This window comes from Cygnus atratus, chromosome Z (assembly GCF_013377495.2).
Source record: "Cygnus atratus isolate AKBS03 ecotype Queensland, Australia chromosome Z, CAtr_DNAZoo_HiC_assembly, whole genome shotgun sequence".
Lineage (NCBI taxonomy): Eukaryota > Metazoa > Chordata > Aves > Anseriformes > Anatidae > Cygnus > Cygnus atratus.
Window position 1 is genome coordinate 29,319,299 of NC_066396.1, and position 23,183 is coordinate 29,342,481.

General features: G+C 38.2%; 1 protein-coding gene across 10 annotated transcripts in view; it reads right to left on the reverse strand.

The window, feature by feature from the left end:
• Nucleotides 1-23,183, reverse strand: part of GLIS3 (GLIS family zinc finger 3) — a 206,337-nt gene that overhangs the window by 130,871 nt on the left and 52,283 nt on the right. For all 10 annotated transcript variants that reach the window (XM_050716144.1, XM_050716143.1, XM_035565811.2 and 7 more), the window contains exon 4: nucleotides 22,006-23,131. In XM_050716144.1, coding sequence (XP_050572101.1) covers nucleotides 22,006-23,131 — 1,126 coding nt within the window. The remainder of the gene's footprint in view (nucleotides 1-22,005; nucleotides 23,132-23,183) is intronic.

The window sequence follows — 23,183 nt, forward strand, 5'->3', positions numbered from 1 at the left end:
TTCCCTTTGGATATGCTGTTTCACCACTGTTTACCATAATTGATTTAAATAGTATGGAAGTCTTAAAATAAACCTAACCACTTGAACCAAGAATGTCACATCAGAGCTATGTATCACTCAAACCTGTGTAACCACAATAGAAGTGAGTGGGTTTATCAGCAGCATTCAGAGTTTGGTTCCACATTGTCAAAAGGCTGAACAGTCATTTATATGACCTAACAAAAAAGCTCCCAGTGGACATTAGCAACACAGCCCATGGTATCTTCAGCACAATTTTACAAGTATACCTCAGAATCACTTATCTTTTCTTTAAACACTTGAATTTTAAACACTGTTTCAGAGGTCAAAGAATCACAAAATTATCAGGGTGCAACTTCACCTTTTCAGTAATGACAAAATTTCATTAAACCCTGCTTAAAAGAAGGTGTTTAGACAGATGTTACAATACTTTCAGAAGAATACTACTGTAAAGAAGAATTAGACATGAGTATATGTAGTGACAAATTACAGGAAACTGTTATCCTCCTGAACAATTGAAATATTTTTTAAATAAACTGTAGACCATGTATTTTATCTGACTGAAGCTTTTAAACTGCTTTAGACTTTAATTTCTTCAGGAAAATGTATTTTATATCCCCATTTGCTAAAGACTAAAAAATATTTTCCTTTAGTTACCTCATGCAGGTCTAGTAACACAAGGCAATGCTTACAGTTTGGTGTTTTTACTTGCTGATTAAAGCACACTGAATTTATTACATCTCTTATGAAAGAATTAACCTAATATCCAAAAGTTGAAACCATACAAACTAGAAATAGGGTAAATTTTTAACAGTGACTAATTAACCACACAAAGGAGTTACCAGTTTAACTGGCTCCTCCTTCCTGAGGTTTTTGAGATTAAATATCTTTCTGGAAGGGACATTCTCAATTACCCACAAATTATCTGTTTGGAATTTGTCTACCTAAAATATAAAAGTTCCCAGTAGAAGGTTGGAGCACTTTGCGCAACAGACTGCTGCTACTTTACTCCTGTCCCACTAACACTCTCTCCTAAAAAAGAACCTGTCAGCAAAAAGTTTTTGTCCTAAAGTCTTGACATGTTTACCTATTCATTTGAGAGGCTACTGTGCTGCTGTGAATTGTGACAGTATCATACAGAAAGCACTCACGCAGAACTTTTACAACAATTTCTGCACGTTGTCTGAACTCTCAATCTCACTGAAAAGCCTTGCTTGTGGAGCAGTTCCCTGATTCCCTAAATGTTAACAGGAATGAATCAGTTTATACCACAGCAGAGAGTTGTACCCTTCCTTACATACTTTAAGGACAGTAAGAATTTTAAATATTGGGGATATATAAATATAAAGCTTAACACACACATGCACACGCACACACACACCCTCCCCATGTTCAGATTGTTATGCTCAAATGCCTTCAGATGTTCAAGTATAATTTGCTAGACCATTGGAATATAGCACACAATAAATGTTCTGGAAATTTAGTCTGTTCCCCTTTAAAAGCAAAAAACTACCACCACCAACAACAACTGTAGACATGATAAAGTAGATATTGCAAGGAATGCAATTCAACAGCCATTTTCTGTTTTCTGAGTCCAGAAATTTCTGGTTTCTCTCTACTTAGAGGTACATTTGCAGGTACTAATTTTAATGCTGCTGCCTTCTTAGGTGAGCCCTATAGAGGCTGGTAGGTACAGGCATTAGCAACATTAACAAAAATTTGCTAGGAGCACTCAAGTTTTCAGTTTGTGTGTTTCTAATTTGACCTTGTAGCCTAATTTTCATTGCAAATTTTCATGTGCTGTCAACACTCGTGTGTGTGTGTTTATGTATGCACCTCTACTGGTATTTCCCATTAGAGTCAAGCATACTTTGGCTTCCTCATCACATAACTAATATAGCACTTAACCAAGGCTTTGATAGAGGTGAAGAATACTACAGTCAATAGCTACAAGAAGTTTGTTTTGTCTTGTTTTGTTTTTTCTTACAACAGTTGTTAGTTTTATACTGTCCAAGAGCCCTCCTACAGTGGGGACTCCCCAGCTAAAGCAACATCGCAGACCTTTTGCCCTATTAGTGCAACAAGAGAATGGCCTTCCACTTAAGACTACAACCTCAAAAGTACTTCATGAAGCTAAAGAGCAAAAGGTGCTTGAGCATTTAGTCCATTAGTTATTTTACTACCATGTCAGGAAACATGTACACACAGCTGACAAAATCATGTTAAAATATAGCATAGCCTGGGAAATAGCCTAGGGTCATATGAAATGTCACCAGATGGCACTATTAACGTAGCCTCACAGTTTTTCTTTTAATAGCATGAGCAAGTTTTCAGCCTTAAAGTATGCATACCTATTTTTGCTGCTGTTTTGGCTGTTATGTTTTGCACAGTGGAAGACATTGCAGACAGCAGCCTTGTTACTGCCTGGAGGACAAAGACCCTCCCAGAGCATTAAGAAGTAGCAGAGACAGATTATGACTACTGGGTGCAAACCTTACGTTGCTTGCAGGTCCTCCAAGGCAGCTATACTTGTGAGATTTCCCTGAGATTACCGAATACCACAGAACTCTTTTCTGAGTTTTTCCGTAGGGAATATCGCTGTTTACAGAGGCATGGTCTGTGACAACAGGGTTGAGGTAACACATATGTCAATGTAGCTGTAATACCACCACTTCTTGCCTATATGAATAAAACCTCAAATTAGGTTCATACAGAATCCCCTTCCCTTTGTCTCTTAGGAGAAACCAAATACTTTTCACTCTGAATACAAAATTCTAACAGTGACATATAATTCTAACAGAGGTATACACTAGAAACTCATCTAATTTTACCCAACTTTTGTAGCAACGTTAAGAAGGTATGCAGCAAACCTTCCCATAAAGTCAAATAACCTGGTGCTGCCATTCAATGTACAGGCAGCTAATGTACTTCAAAATTTTTAAATGGATTCTGAAAACGATGTATCCTGTTCTTTGCATCACTTCCATCGTGAGTCCTAAATTGTTCTGTTTATACAGATGGAAAATCACAGAATTAAACATGTTCAACCAGCTGGTATAATGACAACATTTCAGAAAACTCAGTTGTTTTTTTTTTTTTGTTAAGCTGTGTTCTTTCCTGTTTTAACATTCGTGACCCTGAGTCAGAAACACTGAAGATGAAAGTATCAGTGAATATTCTACTTTAGTACAGTTAAATACTTGCTCCTTGCCTCTTCAACATCTTTGCATAGTGGACTACTCAGAAAGATACTCCTGAGAAACCACATTTGAAGATTTTTTAAAAATTCAGACAGCTGTTTACAGTAATGAAGTCCATATATACAAGATGTTAAAAAAAGAGGAAAACAGCTATACCAGTAATTAATTTGGTGAGATTTGTATGCTTTAGAAGGCCTGCTAGGACCATATACTCTAATTTGGTCAGCAAGTATCACAGCTGACACCTTGTGAAAATTCAGTACAGTAATTACTTCCCTGCATAACTGGCTGTCACATGCAAATTGCAATTTAAAAATGGAATTGGTTGTCGTCATCCATTAACTAACATACAATATAGACTTTCCAATGTTTTCCACAACACACTGTATAATAAACAAGATTAAGATGCTGTACAGTTTGTTCTTCAAATAAAAAGCCTGAGAAGATTCAAAAATGAAATACTCAACAAAGAGAAGGTTGTAACTACCAATAAACCTGTCCTCCATGAAGACAAGCCTTTAACCACTAGCATGCTGAAAACCATCATGCAGAAATACCAGTTTATCACTTCAGACTAAGGGTTATTCTGCATGCTTCGGGCTTATTACTGAAATCCTAAATCTTCTGACAATCCTCTCAAAGAGTGTGTTGAGGAGTGTAAGGAATAACTCTTTGCATTAGAAACCGTCACAGGACTTTGATCTATGTCCCAGGAAGCATCAGGTCACAATGATTAGCTGATTAGCGTTGACCACCATCAGTCTACAGTTAAATAGGACTTGTCAATTGACAATTCAACCATAGCAAAACACACTCAGCAAAACCCATTCATATCTGATGTGATAATTAGGAATTTAGCTACTTAATTTGAATTGAAGTAATTGTGATACTTTTAATCTATAAATCTAATTCCAAAGAAAATTAAATCAAGCCATAGGATGACACAGGCTACAGTCACAATACCTTGAAATAGAGACCATAGTGACTTGAATGTTTGTTGCTAGTGTTTCTCAAGAGCTCAGAACTCTAACTTGAATGTAGAGAACTTTACCTGAATGTAGCTGAACTCTAACCTGGGAAAACTTTCGTATTTAAAAATCTGAGTCTTTCAGCTATGTGCATGTTAATTTAAAAGATACAATACCTCTATTTTGTGAACTTTTCTCAACATTCCAGAGTCAGCCTATTAGTTTAAATACTAAGAATAAAATAAGTAGTTGAAACATGAAAAGAACCTGAACTCACCTTTCTTCTCCCTCCAGTAAAATGGATAAGTATTTTTATTGTATTTGGTCTTGTACCCACAACATGTTGGTGCATACATCACACTGAGAATACACAAACCTGTTCAAACAGTCTGGAGAAATGGATTAGGCATACGTCCAGTAGAGTCCGTTCTCTCCCCTTTGACTAGGCACTTAAGAGATTTCAGACTAAAACAGTAAAGCAAAATTCTCAAACATTCAAACAAGTTGAGGCCAACATGAAAGTTAGAGTTTAATGGAAAACTTAGAATGCCTCAAGATGTTCTTTATCTGTCCCAGACAGGAAATCAATTACACAATGACACATGGCAATGTCTCTTTTTTAATTAGGAACAGACCAACCTCAATGACATGACCAAGATATAGTTCTCCACACCACATCTGTGCTTCAATAAATCAATATTCCAGGAGATAAAAAGCAAGCCTGTGTAGCTGACACAGTAGCCTAGAACATCATGAAGCCTCTACAATACAGCACTGAGGATAGAGCTGAAATCCTCATTCACAGCTTAGTCCTGGTCCCTCTCCAGCCCGCACCAGTCTTTGTCCTCCCTTGGACAAGAATCACTGGTCCTGACTGCTCTTCTCTACTTACTTACCCATGGTCTCCTTAGGTTTCTATTCCAGCCCAGATACAAATTTATAGCACAGGCACTTCAGATTGCTGGTTTCAGCTATTGGGTGCTAGATGCTCTTAATACATTTTCTGAAACAATGAACTTCTCGGCCTCTTTGATCTGGGCCTTGATTCAACCTGATCATGATGCCTGACTCTGCCTTTGACTTTTGCCTAGGCCTGACCTAACTGGTGGTGTCTATTGCCACTGGAGATTTCCCAGGCATTTCAGGTATTTTAATTTTAGGGACAATATGAAAATTGCACCTTATTTTTGACTGAAAAAATTAAGTTTTCTCTCATCTCCCCTGTACTCAAAAACACCTGGGTTAATTCTGCTCACATCTGAATAGGACTGGACTCACATCTGGTAGGACTATACGAAAAAATAATAAAGTTTGTTGATGTATCTACTCAGGAGTTCATGAAAAAATATTCTGTATCTTGCTGAATTCTGCTTTCCTCTGTATTCTGACATTTTTTATTAGATTCACCTGACGTTTGTGTAGATAAGCACTCCGGAAAAAAAAAACAACCCTTTGAAGTGCAAAATAAAGTCAATTATATTATAGAAGCACATGGCACTCTGATCTACAAGATATGCAGATGTCAGTTTGGTAAAACACAGAGTTTAAAAAGAAACAGAGACCACTAAAAATGGGAGCTGCCTCTCATTGGAAACAGAATTCATATGCAGGTCACATCATCCAGCTGCAGAAAGATCTTTGGAGCAATGACACATGCAATGACACATGACCTGACATAATTATAGTAAGGTTGTTTTCAACACGTGGAAACTACTGGAGTAAAAGAGCACAGGCTGCTTATGTCTTTCCTTAAGAACTGGACTTTAACCTGATGGGTAGACATTATTGCATAGTTTCTTCTGTGGAGTGCTTGGAACTATTTCTTATATTTCACTGTTTGCAATGTTAACTCTGTTGTTAACAGGTGCCTTTTTCTTTAGAGTACCAGACAGCTCACACATCTCACCACCCTTACACAACTTTTCAACAGTGATAGAATCACAGAGCTGGAAAAAACCTTCAAGATCAAGTCCAACCGTCAACCTGACCTGCTGAGTCCCATCGCTAAACCACATCCCTTAGCCATGACCACATGTTTCTTCAATACCTTCAGGGATGCTAACTCCACCACTTCCCTGCACAGCCTGTTCCAATGCTTGACCACCCTCTCCATGAAGAAATGCTTCCTGATATCCAATCAAAACTCCCCCTAGCACAACTCGAGGCCATTTCCTTGCATCCTATCAGACGTGATAACAGACTCCTGTTCATTTCTAAACTGCTTATAATTAGCTAAAAACTGCCACATCCTTCATGCTGCTCAGTCCTGTTGCAGGTCACAGGCAACAACTGACTGGAGCTGAGGAGCACCATCTTCAGCCAGCATCTTGCCACAAAGAGCTGAGTATTGCACAGTATACATCTCAGAGACTTTAGATTGTTCATTTACCTAACTGTGGATTCCTGTTTGTGAGTCAGAGCTGTTCAGCTTGAGAGCCATTGTAATTAAGCTGACATGCCATTCAGTGACCTTGGTATAATCCTAATTAGATCTAAGTCACAGACAACAATTGCTGGAAAAATAGAAGTATGGTTCAAACAAAGGAGAAAGTACTAACATTTACCATGAGCAAGATCAATGTGCTTAACAGCACAGTAACATAAACTGCTTTATCAGCTAAGTCTCTTTATCCACCACAAAAAGTAGCTTGTACTTGGACAGTACATCTAGCAACAGAATCAGGCAAGCAAATTACTCTGGAGATTAACTGACTGCAAACTGAGGCCTTTACATTTCTTTCAACAGACAAAACACAATGCAGACATGCCTTTGGAAAAAGTCAGCAATCAATACTACCTCAGAGTCAGCTGTGTTTCATAGTTACTATTGTACACTGGGTGGTGAGGAAAAGCCACTTATTTGCACTGCTGTCATTACTATTGATGGTCTCCTGCCCAACATTAGAAGTCAGTTTTGTTGTTCTGTATTTGAGAGGTCATCAGCCCTTGAAACACAGAGGTATGTTTTTTACATACCGTTCACTGAAAACTGCAGATTAAAATACCACCATATGATGGGTTTGTGCAACAACACTGGAAAAGCTTTCATGTTTAAGAATGCTTTTGTATCATTGATAGCAAGTTTTAATTAAAAAAATATATATTATTTTTATTTAAATAAAATATATATTTTTTATTTTTAATTGTTTGAAATAGAGTTTGTTTAATAACTAAATCATGGAATCATAGAGTCATAGAATGGTTTGGGTTGGAAGGGACCTTTAAGATCACACAGTTCCAACCCCCAGCCATGGGCAGGGACACCTCCCACTAGACCACGTTACTCAAAGTCCCTTCCAACGTGGGCTTGAACACTTCTAGGGATGGCGCATCCAGAGCTTCTCTGGGCAACCTATCCCAGTGCCTCACCACCCTCGTAGTGAAGAATTTCTTCAGTATATAAATCTAGTCTGAATCTACCCTCTTTTAGTTTAAAGACATTTTCCCTTGTCCTATCACTACAAACCCTGACAAACCCTGTTTTCTTGCAGGCCTCCTTTAGGCACTGTAAGACTGCTATAAGGTGTCTCCCAGCCTTATCTTCTTCAGGCTGAACAACTTCAGCTCTCTCAGCCTGTCTTCATGGGAGAGGTGCTTTAGCCCCCTGATCATCCTCGTGGCCCTGCTCTGGACTCGCTCTGGTAAGTCCATGTCTTTTTACTGGTAGATAAAACAAAGAATTGTTAGGCAGATACTCTGAGATTAGTACAAAATAAAATTTTTCAAGCAATAACAGTCATTTTTTATCAGAAAAAAGTCAAATGACAGCACACCATTTGCTGTTCTGTTATTCTGGTATTATTTAAAATACACTACTCCAGTTGCCAACTGGAATTTCAATGAAACCTGACCAAGATGAGATTCTTGTTTACAATTCTAGCACAGTCAGCTTTAGTTATTCTTAGAGGGTATGCTGATACTTGGGATTTGATTTCTGTTCAAATTTTTCTTAATCGTCCAAGTTTCTCAAAAGAAATCTGTTATTTCTGTGAAAGAATTAGTGTCTTGCAACTTAGCTATTTGTAGTGTCCTAAAACTGGGTTACTTTTCAATATATTTCTAGCAATCTAATTAATATTCTTTCATCCGTATGCCAGATGATACAATTATTCAAATGAACAAGAGAAAAAAATTGTGTTCTTCCCCCAACCATGCAGATACTCTGAAACATCACCACTTAAACCACAGGACATCCATGCAAAGGCTGACATATTTTTATTACCAGAAACCATGAAGACCATATACTTGTCTCCAGTAGCCAAGGCTGAGGCAGAAAATGGAGCCAGTGTATTGTTTTACACAGAGATGTTTTATGAATAGATTTTTATAACAAAGAAAAATGAGCTTTCTGAAATGTTTTTTCTCAGATTTCAAAATTCTACATTTGTCTACATAGACCTTGTGAAGCAAATTGAAGCAGGACAGATTTTAAACAGTTTCTTTACATAATATAATTCACAACTGTCTCTGGACTCTTAACACATGCACTTCAGTGGAAAGCCAAGGAAGCTAAACTTCACGCTTCCTGGGATGGATCATCCATGGTATAAGTGGTGCAGTTGATACAACAGAAGGAAGGGATGCTATCCAAAGGGACCTGGGCAAAAAAGCTTGAGAACTGGACCCACATGAACCATATAAGGTTCAACAAGTCCAAGTGCAAGGTGCTGCAACTTGGTTGGGGCAATCCCAGACAGGATTACAGACTAGGAGAAGAACTCATTGAGAGCACCCCTGCAGAGAAGGATTTGGGGGTCCTGGTGGACAAAAAGCTTGACATGAGCCAGCAGTGTGTGCTTGCAGCTCAGAAGGCCAACTGGGTCCTGGGCTGCATCAAAACAGGAGTGGCCAGCAGGTTAAGTGTGGGGATTTTCCCCCTCTGCTCTGCCCTTGTGAGGCCCTGCTTGGAGTGCTGCATCCAGCTCTGGGGTCCCCAGCACAAGAAGCATGTGGATGCTAGCATGCTAGAATGGGTCCAGATGAGGGCCAAAAAGATCATCAAGGGGCTGGAGCACCTCTCCTGTGAAGAAAGGCTGAGAGAGCTGGGGCTGTCAGCCCGAAGAAGAGAAGACTCTGGACTGGCCTTATGACAGCTTTTCAAAACTTAAAGGGGGCTTATAGAAAAGATGAACAACTTTTTGCTCAGTCAGATAATGACAAGACTAGTGGAATGGTTTTAAACTAAAAGAGGGGAGATTTAGATTAGGAGGAAATTCTTCACTCAGAGGGTGGTGAGGCACTGGCACAGGTTGCCCAGAGAAGCTGTGGATGCCCCATCCCTGGAAGTGTTCAAGGCCAGGTTGGATGGGGCTTTGAGAAACCTGGTCTAGAGGAAGGTGTCCCTGCCCATGGAAGGGGGGATGGAACTGGATGATCCTGAAGGTCCCTTCCAATCCAAGCCATTCTATGATGCTATGAAGTATATGGACCATGTACTATATACAGCTGCATGGTTGTCTGGATTCATCTTGTTAACTTTTCTTGAATGAAACAAAGACATATTAAAATCCAACTGACCTTCTGAATGCCATTGGTAAGTCATTTCAAATGCTAGTGACATTTTGATCAGGAAGCTGCATTACAAGGATGGTCAAGTATTTTGCTGTGAACTCAAGATACTCAAAGCAAATAAACAAATAAATACAACATGCTGTGCCTGCTCCTTACCAAGGACGGACATGTTTCATTTTGTATTTTAGCTTTCCCAAAATGTATACATCTTTTCTGCACAGGTCAAATACTTTACAAGTTCCTGTGCAACTTTAAGTAACACATTTAAATAATGCTCTGCATCTGCATTTGTTTTTACATGGAGACTGTTTGGGGAGGGGGATGTTGTGGCAATGACTCAATGTTTTGTCAGGTCATGGCCTTGAAAAAAATTAATTTACTGCAAATTTATAAAATGGACAATTACTTCTCTGGGAGTCAAGTCAAAACATTGTTCTTTGTAGAGATTTTAATCAACCTAAAAAGAAAAGCCTATCTGTTAATAAATTAGGCCTACAGTTCATTAAAAAAATTGTATTTTGTTTCAACTTTAAACTTCAAAAGAAAAAACACACAATTTCTGGAAAGTCCAGTGATGAAGGAAGCCAAAATCCTGAATGAGTTAATGCAAAACCCAAGTATCATTCAAAAATTGGAAGAGCTCAAGCCATTTAATTCAACTTACACTTACCATTCAAAGAGATTTTAGAAAGAGATTTTTCCTTTTTTTAAAAAAAAAAAAAAAAAAAAAAAGCTTTTCAATAATAATGAAAACTCAGAATACATAGCATTGCAGGGTAAACATATACCAAAATTCTAGTGAGGAGTCAGACTCTAAAGCATCAGTAGAACGTTTATTGTATCTTCCCCAGTGTTACTCCAGAGGTAAAACAGAATAACTGAGTTTGTGATTTTTTTCAGAACTTAATGTAGATGATCCTGTTTGTTGGTATGGCTTATATCACTAGTGCACTGAAGCTCTCAGGATTGTTTATTGTACCCATATGGTCTTACCCAGAAAGACGTGAGCTGACTCTGCCTAAACTCTGAGGTTGCTGATGCATGCTAGGATAGATCCAAATGACATATATCCAAGGTTTGTGCTGTGGACAGCTCCCACTACACAGAATTTCACAAGGACTATGAAGAGAAATCTTCAGTGCCAGCAGCTAATACAAAGTTGACTTAATCCTACCTACAGAGGTTGAAAATTGAAAATGAATTGGAAAACAACTCCAAATTGTAAGTAAGGTAAGCATACTACAGGAATTGCCCAAACCGGTATACTGTCATAATCAAGTATGACATAATGCCTGCCAGCCTGATTGTCTTCTCTACCTTTTTCCTTTCTCCTCCTTCTCCACAGAAACATGCAGCAGCAGCAGCAAGAAGCACTCCACGTGGGTGGTAGGTTGTCTAACAAGACCCACCACAGCATCTGGTTTCCAGTCTCTGTCATCAACATGGTCTGTAACAGAAATGTTCTATGTCTGTACGCTGCCAGACTCCCTTCTTGTATCCACACCTGAGGCTATTCCCCCACTACATTTAAAAGGGAACATGCAGCAGCCTCACCCTGCTTGCAGCCTTGCTCTGTGGGATGTGAACCATTACATATTACCTGTTATATTACAGAATCTTGAAGAAAGCAGCCGCATCTCAAGATCAGGATGGAGAGACACATAACCTACTAGGTTACATATGACCGTTATGTATCTGGCACTCGTAAGCATATAAGGAATGAAAAATTGAACTCTGGAGCCTTCCACTGTGGGTGGCTCAAGGATGAAGAGAGAAGATGTATCTCCAAAGAGGCCTTCACCAAGGAGTGATTTTTCAAGAGGTGTGATGATCTAGGCTCAGTATGTGATCACTGTTGCATTAAGTGGCCTTTCTGGAACTCTTAAGAACCAGAAGCAGAAGTAGCAGACCTCTGCCTTCAGAGGAAATATGAACTCTCACAAATACACAACAGACAAAATTTGGAGAACCTTACCACAGTTAAAACAGATCAACAATCTTGCAGATGGTTCACTTCTAATTGGAACCAAGCTCTCCATTGACTCACTGAAATGGCTTGTCCCCAGCCCAGGCATCACAGAGATTGATTTAAATGAGTTTAACAGTCTGAGTTTAAATGGTAATATGCTTGTACATTTTCAATCACTGCCTGCAGAGCTATCAGTTATAATGAGTTCAGCAGTACTCACTCAATCTGTATGCCTCTTTCTTTGACAAGTTATGCCAAAATGGACCTGTTTCACTGGTGAAGATGTAAAACCAGTGTCACAATTTAGCAGCTCATATCCTTAATTTACACAACAGATTCAGACCACATTTGCCCAGTCGAAAGCCAGGAGTCCTGGACAGTCAGTCAGAGTTGAGAGGCCTTGTTTTTCAACAGTGGCTTGTTTTAAAAACGTACTTTCAATAATCTCAGTAGTCCCAACATAAATATTCCTTAATTCAGTTTATACATAGCCCACTCCTTTAAACAAACAAAGCAGACTTCATGTTCATGTCATCTATCAACTTCCGTAACAGATTACCATCAAATACTTTAAATAAGGTTTGACAAATGTGTCTGAACCACTTGAAAACCGTAAGATCACAGGACTGAAACTTTGTCATACCAAATATGTAAACCCACTGTAAAGGAATCCACGCATTTTTGCAAGCATGCAAAGCAGGCTTTTCATTAAGCAAAAGAAGTCTTGTCTTTTTCTATTATGTGATGGATCCTAATTAAAATCAATGATTTTTTATTGTCGGCTCAGACATGCTTCTTTGCATAACTGTAACATCTTAAAACAGAAATATGAATGCTAATAGGAAAATACATCCACCAGCAGTATAATAGACCTTGAAGAATAGTGGCATTGCATGATGTTTACATCTGATCATCCTTGGAGGAGACAGAAGTTAAACTGTAAAGAATATAGTAAAGAGCCAAAGCAATTTAATTTTGTTTGAATGTAATTATAGAAATGTACCAAGAGTACCCATAAAGGCATGTTGTCATCTTTCCCTTGAGCTTGTGCCAGTTCATGACCAACAGAAAGCATTCAAAGAAAGAGAAGAGAGGGAAGGAAATTATTTATAACAACTCTTTGTGTCAAGCACACTACTTCATGAATAAATGAGGAACTTAACATTTCAATATTTCTTGCAGAAACGGCTTTTAAAAAAGGAATTTCTTATCACAGTGGCACCTCTTGAAATGTTTAACTTGTGATCTTGGACTTTGTAATGATGTGTGTTAATTCTCCATAGCTGAGTGCTCATGAAATAAAGCTGCTACATATCCTTAAAAATGACAGTAGGAAAGTATCAAGTCTAATTCAAAACAGTCTTTGACAGGAAAAACAAGCACTCTGAGTAGATAAAGATGTATCGTGGTTTTGGCTGGGATAGAGACACTTTTCTTCATAGACGCTCATATGATGCTGTGTTTTGGATTTTTGGTGAAAATAGTGATAACACATTGATATTTTAGTTGTTGCAGAGCACTGCTGACACAAAGTGAAGGTCTTTCCTGCTTCTTATGCTGCCCTGTGCCCGCGAGGAATCTGGGGGTGCACAAGAACTTGGGAGGGGACACAGCCAGGACAGCTGACCCCAACTGACCAAAGGGATAGTCCATACCATACGAGGTCACACTCAGCAACAAAAGCTGAGGTAAAGAAGGGAAAATGGGGGTACATCAGGAGCGATGGCATTTGTCTTCCACAGAGATTGTTATGCGTGATGAGCTCTGCTTTCCTGGCAGTGGCTGAGTATCTGCCTACTGATGGGAGGCAGAGAATGATTTCCTTTTTTTGCTTTCCTTATATGCATGACTTTTGCTTTACCTAGTGAACTGTCTTTATCTCAACTCAGGAGTTCTCACACATTTATCTTTCTGATTCTATTCCCCATCCCAGCTGGGTAGGGTGAGCAAGCAGCTCTGTGGTGTTTAGCTGCCTGCTGGGGTTATACCACTAGAAGATGATATTAGAAAACAATTGCCTCATGCTATACCGTTGTTTAGCAATCCCAGATGCATTTAGCTGAGCCAACTGAGTCCCAGAGCAGCTCTAGACAAAACAGACATGCACCCTCACCAGTTTCACTTTCTGAACTTCACTTTCTGAGCTCAGCAATCTACAGACTCAGACAGTACCTTTCAAGTGACTTCCTCTATAAAGACTTCCCTATTTCCATGCAGCCCCATTCAGAAAAGCTTCTTCAGGAGTTATTTTAGTCCTGTTAACCCAAGATCAACAGCAATTGCAGATCTGTAAAAGAGGACTCTGCTGTTTTGGCTGAACTAATAACATCCTGGTCCAATAAGCCTATTTCAACCATCTGTATAGAGAGTCCACTATAGCCATGTTCTGAACAGTGCTTAATCCCTATACTGTCTAAGTCCTTTGGAAACCTATCCTAGAATTTATCTTCACCTGTAAAAGTGTACAACTTTCAGCATCTGTTCAATGGCATCTCACCTAATTCGGACTACAAGGGCATTGAAACAGAACTGCTTCAGGGACCGAAGTAAATCAAGCTGATTCTCATCTTCCTTGGTGTTTGGGCTATTGTGCCTGAAGATGTAAATGTGTGTATAAATCTGTGTTCGAGATGCGCCACTGAAATCAATGGAATCCCTGAGCTGTGTGTTCTTGGCTCCAGAATTCTGTATGGAAGAACCTCACTGAAGTCTACAAGCCAACTGCTGTGAAACTGACATTGTAAAAATTCACAGAACCAGAACCTTCTCTTGATTTCTTTACACATTGTCACTTACATCCTCCTGAACCGGAGTAAAAGCATCTTAAACAAAACCTGAACGTTTAAAAAAGTATATCATAGAATACCCTGGTATCCCCAAACACTTCAAATATATCTGCATTTGGTTTGCAAGGTATTTAACAAGTGCGAACATATGAGCACAAAAAAAGTATGTGGCATTTTTCCATTTCATAATTACTCTGTACAAATAATCCAATCACCATTCTATGATGTTCAGTTCTCAACATTTGTTTCAAAAGCCCATATTCACACACAAGCCATCAGACTTAGATGCCTGAGAAGTTCTCCACAGTCTGTTAGAAGCATTAATTAAACCTCTAATCCTCAGGAAATCAATGTCAAGCACCTGAATAAAAGCTGACAGTGTGTTTACCTTTCCTATAAAGCCACATTTCCTTTCTGAAGAGGTAACATTGCAATGCACAGTATAATCTATTAACTAGCTATCTATCCTTCTCCCTTTCCAATTTTTTTTTTTTTAGAATCATGTTTTCCATGAATGGCCTCTGTCTGTTTCTATTGTGACTGTATCACAACTTGTATTTCCTGTTTTCCCATCAGATATTGTTAGGCTTTTCTACCAAGAAATGGAAAGCTTCTTAACTTATTTACTCTGTTCCTGACAGGTCCAGTCATCAACCAAACAGAGATTTATGAAAATGCAAAGTAAATCTGGCAGACAGTGTAAAAATTATGCAAAAAGGTCTTATGGTTTCAAGAGTAATCCAGTTTCCAAATACTTCACATAAACTTGCTCCAAACCCACAATCTTGGCATTAGACACTCAGCTAATTCAAATCCTTTTCTAGCTAAAAAGCTAGTTCTCCTAAAACAAAACAAAACACACACACAAAACATACAAATTTTATGCCATTGAAATTTTCTCACACAAAAAGTTTGATTTCGGATTCCACATTTCAAATAGACGAAAATTTCAAGAGTACCTCATTTTTAGCTTATGATTTCTTTATGGTTTGACATAGCAATGATAAAAATCTAAAAAACGTTCTATTAAAATCATGCTGCAGGGAAATGAAAATAAATAAAATATAAACCTTTGTGCCTGTCCACATGCACAAAGAGCTAATAATCTAGAAGCCTTTGTACACAACATAAGTGTTAGCGTAGCTAGGAATGTTCACTGGCATTTTGGGATACTGCATACTCATGGAGAGTTGTGGAGATGCCTGTTTGAAAAAGCTAATAAAAAACTGTCCTAACTCTTCTACAAAGCTAAGCCAAAAGACATGAAAACCTTGTTCAAAAATTTAACAGTAAAATCAAATTATGCATTAAGACAAGAAGAATTAAATTGGATAATTCAGAATTTCTGCTCTGTAATATAAAATATAGCTCTCTGGGCATCATTTCTCACTATCTCCAGTCTTAAATCTGCATGTACAAAGGAGCTTGCTTTGTATTTTTGAACACACAAAGAGATGCTTTGATATTAAAGGTCAGTATTTTGGATAATATTAGCCTTCAGCCACTCACTGAACCAAAGTGGAAGTTTGGCATCTTAAGCAGTCACAACAAAAGAACATACCGTTACACTTTGCACTGTAGACACATTATGTATTTGATACTGAAAGAATAATATTAAAACAGCAGTAGCACCATTGCTAAGAGGTAAGATTTATCAGCTTTGGTCAGGTGCCATTTAATGTGATCACAAGGGTTTGAACTGTTTGTGGAGGCAAACCCACAATTCATCATAACTTGTTTTACCTTTAACTAGCTAAAGCATCATAACCCGAAAAAGAAGATTACTGAGACTGTGAAAACTTATGAGAGTTAGGAAGCCTTGACTTTGTGTGTCTAAATTCAAACACAGCTTTTCTGTGTCTATACACCATGATATAGATAAATCTCTGTTTTTCAACAGTATTTCTGTTTCAGTTAGTTCACTGAATTAGTGAAACTGACGACTACAAACTTGGCCTTTTCTAACTTTTGGCAGCTTGACTCTACATTTAAATTATTATTCTTTTAACACTGTTTGGGTGCTCAGCTGCTGCTATTTTAGCATGGTGAAAGATTCTTTAGCAGACATGCAAGGAAAAATAAATTAAAATTTTTTGATCGTTTCCATCCTCTCAAGACTTGAACAGAATTCCACAAGGCAGACACACAGCATTTATCCTGCATAGTTTCTCTGTGCTGCATTTAGAGGACTCCTTGCAAGTAGTGGGGTGTCAGAAAAGGTCCTAGTAACTGTGCCTACCAACATTATTCAGGTATGGGATTTGTTACATTGTTTTCTTACAATCAAGAAACAGTGGTATATTCTGTGCATAAAATCTATAGTACATGTCACAAATAACACATCATGCATGTGAAGGCACACTACTAGAGTCTGAAAATAGAAAAATATCCCAATTGTTTTTCACAGAATGCATTTCTGGTTTTAATTAACATTTCAGCTTGAGTACCATCTTCTAAGCAGATGTTATTCAAATAGTACACACGTATCTATCTAAATACCCATTCTCACCTCAAGATGTTTAATTCTGCCTCAAATAATCATTATACAATGATGTTTCAGGTTTTATGCTCTTTGTTTTTTTAACCATAACCATAACTTCTGTTTCATGTGCTTATTAGTGATGTCTTGAGGGTTATTCTCAGATATTTAGCAGATGTTAAATTGATATTACTTTAAACCTGGCAAAAATACTAGCAATTTTATTGGTTAAAATCACACCAGGCAGCTGTGATAAAAAGAAAAGGTGCACTATAAGTATTGCTATCACATACTTCAAAATACTGACACATTGTGCTGTTCAGAACATATAGAAAGCAAAACGACTGAATTTAGCTTGAAAGGGGAAGTATTCCTAGTGTATCTAAATGAAAATGCAAAGAGAGAGCCTGAAATTTATCTTTAACAATGTGTTGTTGCTATTTACACCAGAGTAATATTTAAAGTTTACTGTTTACATAGCATGACATAAAGTTAATTCAGTACCACTTCTTGCAGCTGAGCTTTAAAAGTCCAAAAATATTCACCATAAAAGAAGAAACACTGAGTAGAAAATAAGCCCACAGGTGCAGCCAGAGTAAAAGGTCAGCATTTGCCAATTGCATTTGCAGAGTTTCCACAACTGCCAGGAATTCTCTTTTTCTCTAATCCAGAGGAAATCTGAGGGAAGCTCAGAAAGCATTGTGTGGTAACTGCTGGCAAACATTGCAGATTTTATCTCAACCACTGGAGAACTAACTGCTTACATTTCAACATCAATTTTGCATTCAGCTTTTTCTTATCTTTTTATGTATTCAACTTCTTTCTTAAACCCAATCCCACAAACTAATGCATAGACTAATACATAAATATACAACATTCAAACATTTCATATCTACTTGTATATAAAGAATTTAGGAATAGACACTAAATATATGTTATCATGTCCTGAATAGATATTTTAGTTTTTAAATCAGGTTACTGAAATGAAGCAAGAATCCATTCCAGTTGCAGTATATTAGAATAGAACCCAGAAGGTGTTTTAAACAGCATTAAGAGATCTCAAGACATGTTAACACCAATATAATGAACTCCTACTCCAAACAAGCCAGCTTCAGGTTAGGCTTCTTGCATGCAGGTACTATTCAGCTTTGCAAATTTCCATATAGTGCAATATAGAGTCACCCACTTTGGCTTCACATACAAAACAAAATGTGGGATCTCTGAAATTTACTCTTTTTTTTCAGATTAAGAAATTCATATGTTTTAGAATGAGAACCAATCTTCTGAGTACACAGAAGGAGTGTAGTGGGTGGAGGGGAGGGGAGGGAAGGGGAGGGGAGGGGAGGGGAGGAGAGGAGGGGAGGGGAGGAAGGGAAAAGTTTGATTTACAGAAAAAAATCAATACAAAGTCTAAATTGTCAGGAGTGGTATAGAATGATCTTCTGCTCCCCAGTTACCTTGGTCAAAGTCTTCCTCATATGCAGGCATACTTTTACAGTTTCTGTCTTCACTGTTATGTAATTCGTACGAAGGGATAGGTATGCTCTGAGTTTTTGAACTTGAGAATGCTTGACTTTAAGTTTTTACCTGATAATCAGGATCATCAAATGTTTTCATGTGCTGCTATCTGATTACAACTCATTCTACAACACTCTCATCTCTCAGAATTGAAAAAGCTGGCTCATCCAAAACCAGAGTGAAAAGAGCCTTTATCTATAATTTATTACTTCCATTTTTTATTACATAGATAAACAGGAACTAGTTCGTATGTGGCAAAACAACTGTATAGGTCACAAAAATATCTACCTGCAATTTTAACTATAAGTCCATAATGTGTTACAATCCCAGCTATTCTTTAAATCTTTCTTCAAACATGATTTAGTCATCACAGAACAATCACAGAGGAGAATAAAAGGATTTTCTGAAGTTCTGTTTATAATTAGCCTTATATATTTATATATTATATATTTACAATTAGCCTTATATTACTATAACCTTGCAGAGCTTACTGAACTGTCATAGCAATCCACTGCAACCATGAAATAGTCGAACACTCAACACAGTACCTAGTAACGCTCTCTCAGCCTTCAGCTGCACAGAAACAAGTACTGCATGATAAATACACTAACCAGGACCTATTGTAATATACACTTAACAAGAATTGTTATTAACAACACTTATTAACTAATTTTTGCAAAATGTTAGGAACCAACACACATGATGTTCAGACAATGACTGGTGTGTGATGTCACTAAAGTGATGAGTTTTATTGGCTGCATTTAGTTTTAGATGGTCTTGGAACATTACATTAAGCTAGTTCCTACCAAAGACCTGTGACTTCTCCTATACTCTCTGTAGTAAATATGGTTGGTTCATGTAATAAATCAATATTTGTCATTTTTCTTCCCCGATTGGTGTACTAGATCGGTGTACTAGCCTGCTATCAGTATGCAAACTGCAATGACTATACACCTGAAACATACAAATGAATATGGTATAGACCTGTACTTTATAATGTTTTTAGAGAAAGAAGCATCCTACATGTGGAATCAGAAAATAAATTATAGAAAGACTGTAGGTGGACAAATAAAGATGATAAATGGATTGTTTAGATTTATCACTTTAGTGCATAAACTCATATAGGTTTTATGAAATTTCACATTTCTTTTGCATAATTTTTGGTTCTTATGAAAATCATACTTCATGATCATCTTGCCCAAAGTGTTCTCCATAATACCTCACCTAAAATCTCATTTTAAAACCACAAATTATATCGGTATGATTGTAAATTTCACTGCTTGGTAAGAAAGGTATGAAGCTTGACTTTAGTATAGTTTCCTACATACACTGATAGACTTCCAGACTGTAGCCCCTTGTCATTAGAAAGTCTAATGTGTTTTCCCAAATTCGTACCATTGGTGCAATGGTAAGGAAGACAGCAGCAAGCTGTTTCACTCAAAGCCTACTTATGAATGCCAGTTCCGCATGTTTGTCCCAAGGAAGGGGTCGTATGTTCCGCATTTACACCCACATTTTAAGAGTTGCCAAGTCACCCTTAACATTTCTCTATTTCGTTACACTTCTAAACATGAAACAAGACAAGTATGTGCTTTCAATGTGTAAACTTGGCACTATCCCTCATTAATTGCTGAAGTTCAGTAAAATGAATAACTGTCATTACTGTTTATGAGAGAAACCTATTTCTAAGAAGCTAATATAGACATCTCTCATTTTTTTGTGACATGGTAAGGCTTGGCACACACTTTTGGGTTAGTCATCTAAAAATGGGATCATGTTAAGTACCTTATTCACGTAAACATTAACATATTTATCATCAATGAATTATGACTCCTTCAAAGCTAAGGACAGAGGCCTCATAAACATGAGGAAGTCAATGTAAGCAACTTTTCTGAGCAGGTAGGGCCGGGAGTATAGAGTGCTACTAACACAGTGTTTTTCCCAGACTTACTGGATCCTTCATCATAGATATCCTATTACAAATGCCCTGTGTAATTGCTTTACTCTTTCAGCGTTCATTCACCATTCTTGCTGTCTTTCTGGATACTGTTTTCTCTGTATGATTTTTTTTCCATGTGCTACTCCCTTCAAAAATTATTTTATTGACTTCTAATAATTATTTTTTTTTCTCTGTCTTTCCCCAGAAAGCTGACAAGAAGTGCCCAAGAAACTGAAGTTAATGGTAAATTCTGATCCAACATATCCCAAAAGCAGAAAAGAGGATATAATAGAATTTAAAAAAAAAAAAAAAAAAAAAAAGAAAGAGATTCAGAGAGCAGAGAATTCAGGCATTCAGGCTCTAGTGTAAAAAAAAAAAAAAGGAAAGATAAACTTCCTAGTGTTGTGACAGTTCCTCTGCCTGGTGTTTTAAATTCAAGAGTTAAATCTGGGAAGATACCTCCTCTTCCTGAAGAATATTGAGCCCTTTAGAGTTCAAAAACTTAAAGAAAAAATTTCCTCTATCTATTGTACAAGCAAACATCTAGAATAAGTAACAAATTGTAAGAGAAACATTCAACTAGACAAACACCAAAACAGACTCCTTGCACCAACTTATATTACACAATTTATAAACAAATCAATTTTTTTCAAATGATTAACAATCAGCAGTTCTTTCTAGAAAACATGTTCATTGCTTTCTTAGGTTATGCTGAGGACTAGGAACAGCACTGGTGAGGCTGTCTTCTGCTGGCTCTAAATGAGTGTTTAGTGTGGGTAAGCTTATTGTCATCCAAAATATACCCTATATGTAAAGCTAATCAAGAATCTGAATTAGATTATAGATGCTTCACTGGAGTCCAAACATAAGCCGATGGGAGGGTTTACTGGCTAGATCATCGGCCTGTGTGATTACGTATGCAAGGGACCAGCTTGCAGTGATGCTAAGAAAAACTGCACGAAAAGCATGGCTTTGGGGGTTGAATGTTCACTACTGGAAGATGTGAGCAGAGAAATTGCCATGTGTATTTTTCCTACTGTATTCAGGACAACAGGGCTGCAGGTCTGGTTTTTGTTAGTAATGAAACAAGCAATTGCCTCTTTTCTAAGGCAAAAACTTTTTTCAGTTTCCCATGGTTACATTATAAACGATCCCCAAAATTTCTCAAGTGAAAAAAGAGTAACATCATGCAATAATACTTGGAGATAGATTATGGCATTTATTCTGCAGCACTTTTTCCCCATGTATGGTTCATACAGTTCCAGTGACTGATGGTACTTAAGCTTCAGTTTATGAAGGTCTACCATGCCACTTCTGCAGTCTATATTAAAGGCTTTCTAAATTAAGAAAATAGAATTTTGTTTAATCCTATCTGTCTGTACATATCGAATTAAAGAATACCTTTCCTTTCTATCTAGATGGAAAGATGAAGCAGTCATTCATTCATGCAGACTAGCCAAAAAAAAACACCAACCAACCAACCAAAGCAAACAAACAAACAAAAAAACAGAACGTTACATTAAAACATTAGAAACAGAGACAGAATTACAACTTCTCTATATTGTCATGAGTAATATATAGTCTTTGATTGGTAAGGGAGACGGAATTCAGACTTACTGTGCATTTGTTTGGCTTCTCTCCTGAGTGGACTCTCATGTGAATCAGCAGTTTATACCTGGCATTAAACGGCTTGAACCTTCGTGGGCACCCTGCCCAGAAGCACGTGAAGTCTTCTCCCTTCCTCTGGTCTATATGAATCTTCTCTATGTGCCGCACAAGTTCCTCTTGCTGGTCATACAGTGCATTGCAGTCAATCCAGCGACAGCCATGCTTGCCATTGAAATCATCCAGCTCCCCATCTTCTTCGAGCTGTGGGCATGGGGCAGATGGAGGTACAGGCAGAGGCTGCATGTGACCAGGGAGGCTGTGCACATGTTGGTGCTGGTGAGCATGGTATGGTGGCGGAGGCCCTTGTGGAGGAGGTGGCGGCAGAGGGGGTGGAGAAGGCATGTCAACTGTATGGCCTGAGAATTCATCCAGCTGTTCGTTTTTCAGGGCACTTACGGCCTGGCTGTCCATGGGAGGCATGCCCTGCTGGATCACCATGTTAGTTGTGGTTTCCGTCTGCTGGCTGGCTTGCTCCAACTGCTGCATCCGCTGGTATTCACCAGCGCTATTCTCAATGTACTCTGGGAAGGTGATATTGCCATTAGCCATGAGAAGACCTTTCTGGGCAGCTGGAACAGAGTAGTTTTGGGGTATACAGCTTCCTCGCACTCCCAAAAAATGTCCATAAACCTCAGGCTGTGGGGAGATGTTAGCTGGTGATGTCCTGGAGCTGTTGATGTAGGCCACTAGAGAGGTTGGGGACGTACGGATGATTGTATTGAAGTCAATCCCTATGCCATCAGACAGAGGAGAAAGAGAGAGTGCTCTCTTTTTGGAGCGGGTAGATTGAGACCGGGAAGAGGAATGGCGAGGACTAGGGAAAGAGGAATGGCTATTTTCCATGCCAAATAAGTAGGATGGTAATGAATTAGATATGAAGCTACTGGACAAAGATGTTGCAAGTGGAAAATTTAGTAAGTCCCCCAGCTCACTACCATTTTGTAAACCTTGTTCAGCAGGAAGAGAAGGAAGTGTCCTGTACCCATGCGACCACTCTTGCTTAACGCTCAAAGTGGACTGACTTTCTGACAAGCTTGATGTTGTAGAGGCCAGAGACTCACACGACAAGAGTGACCTGGAACAAAGGCATAATAAAATGAGTAAGCAGTTAGACACTTCAGCAGTTC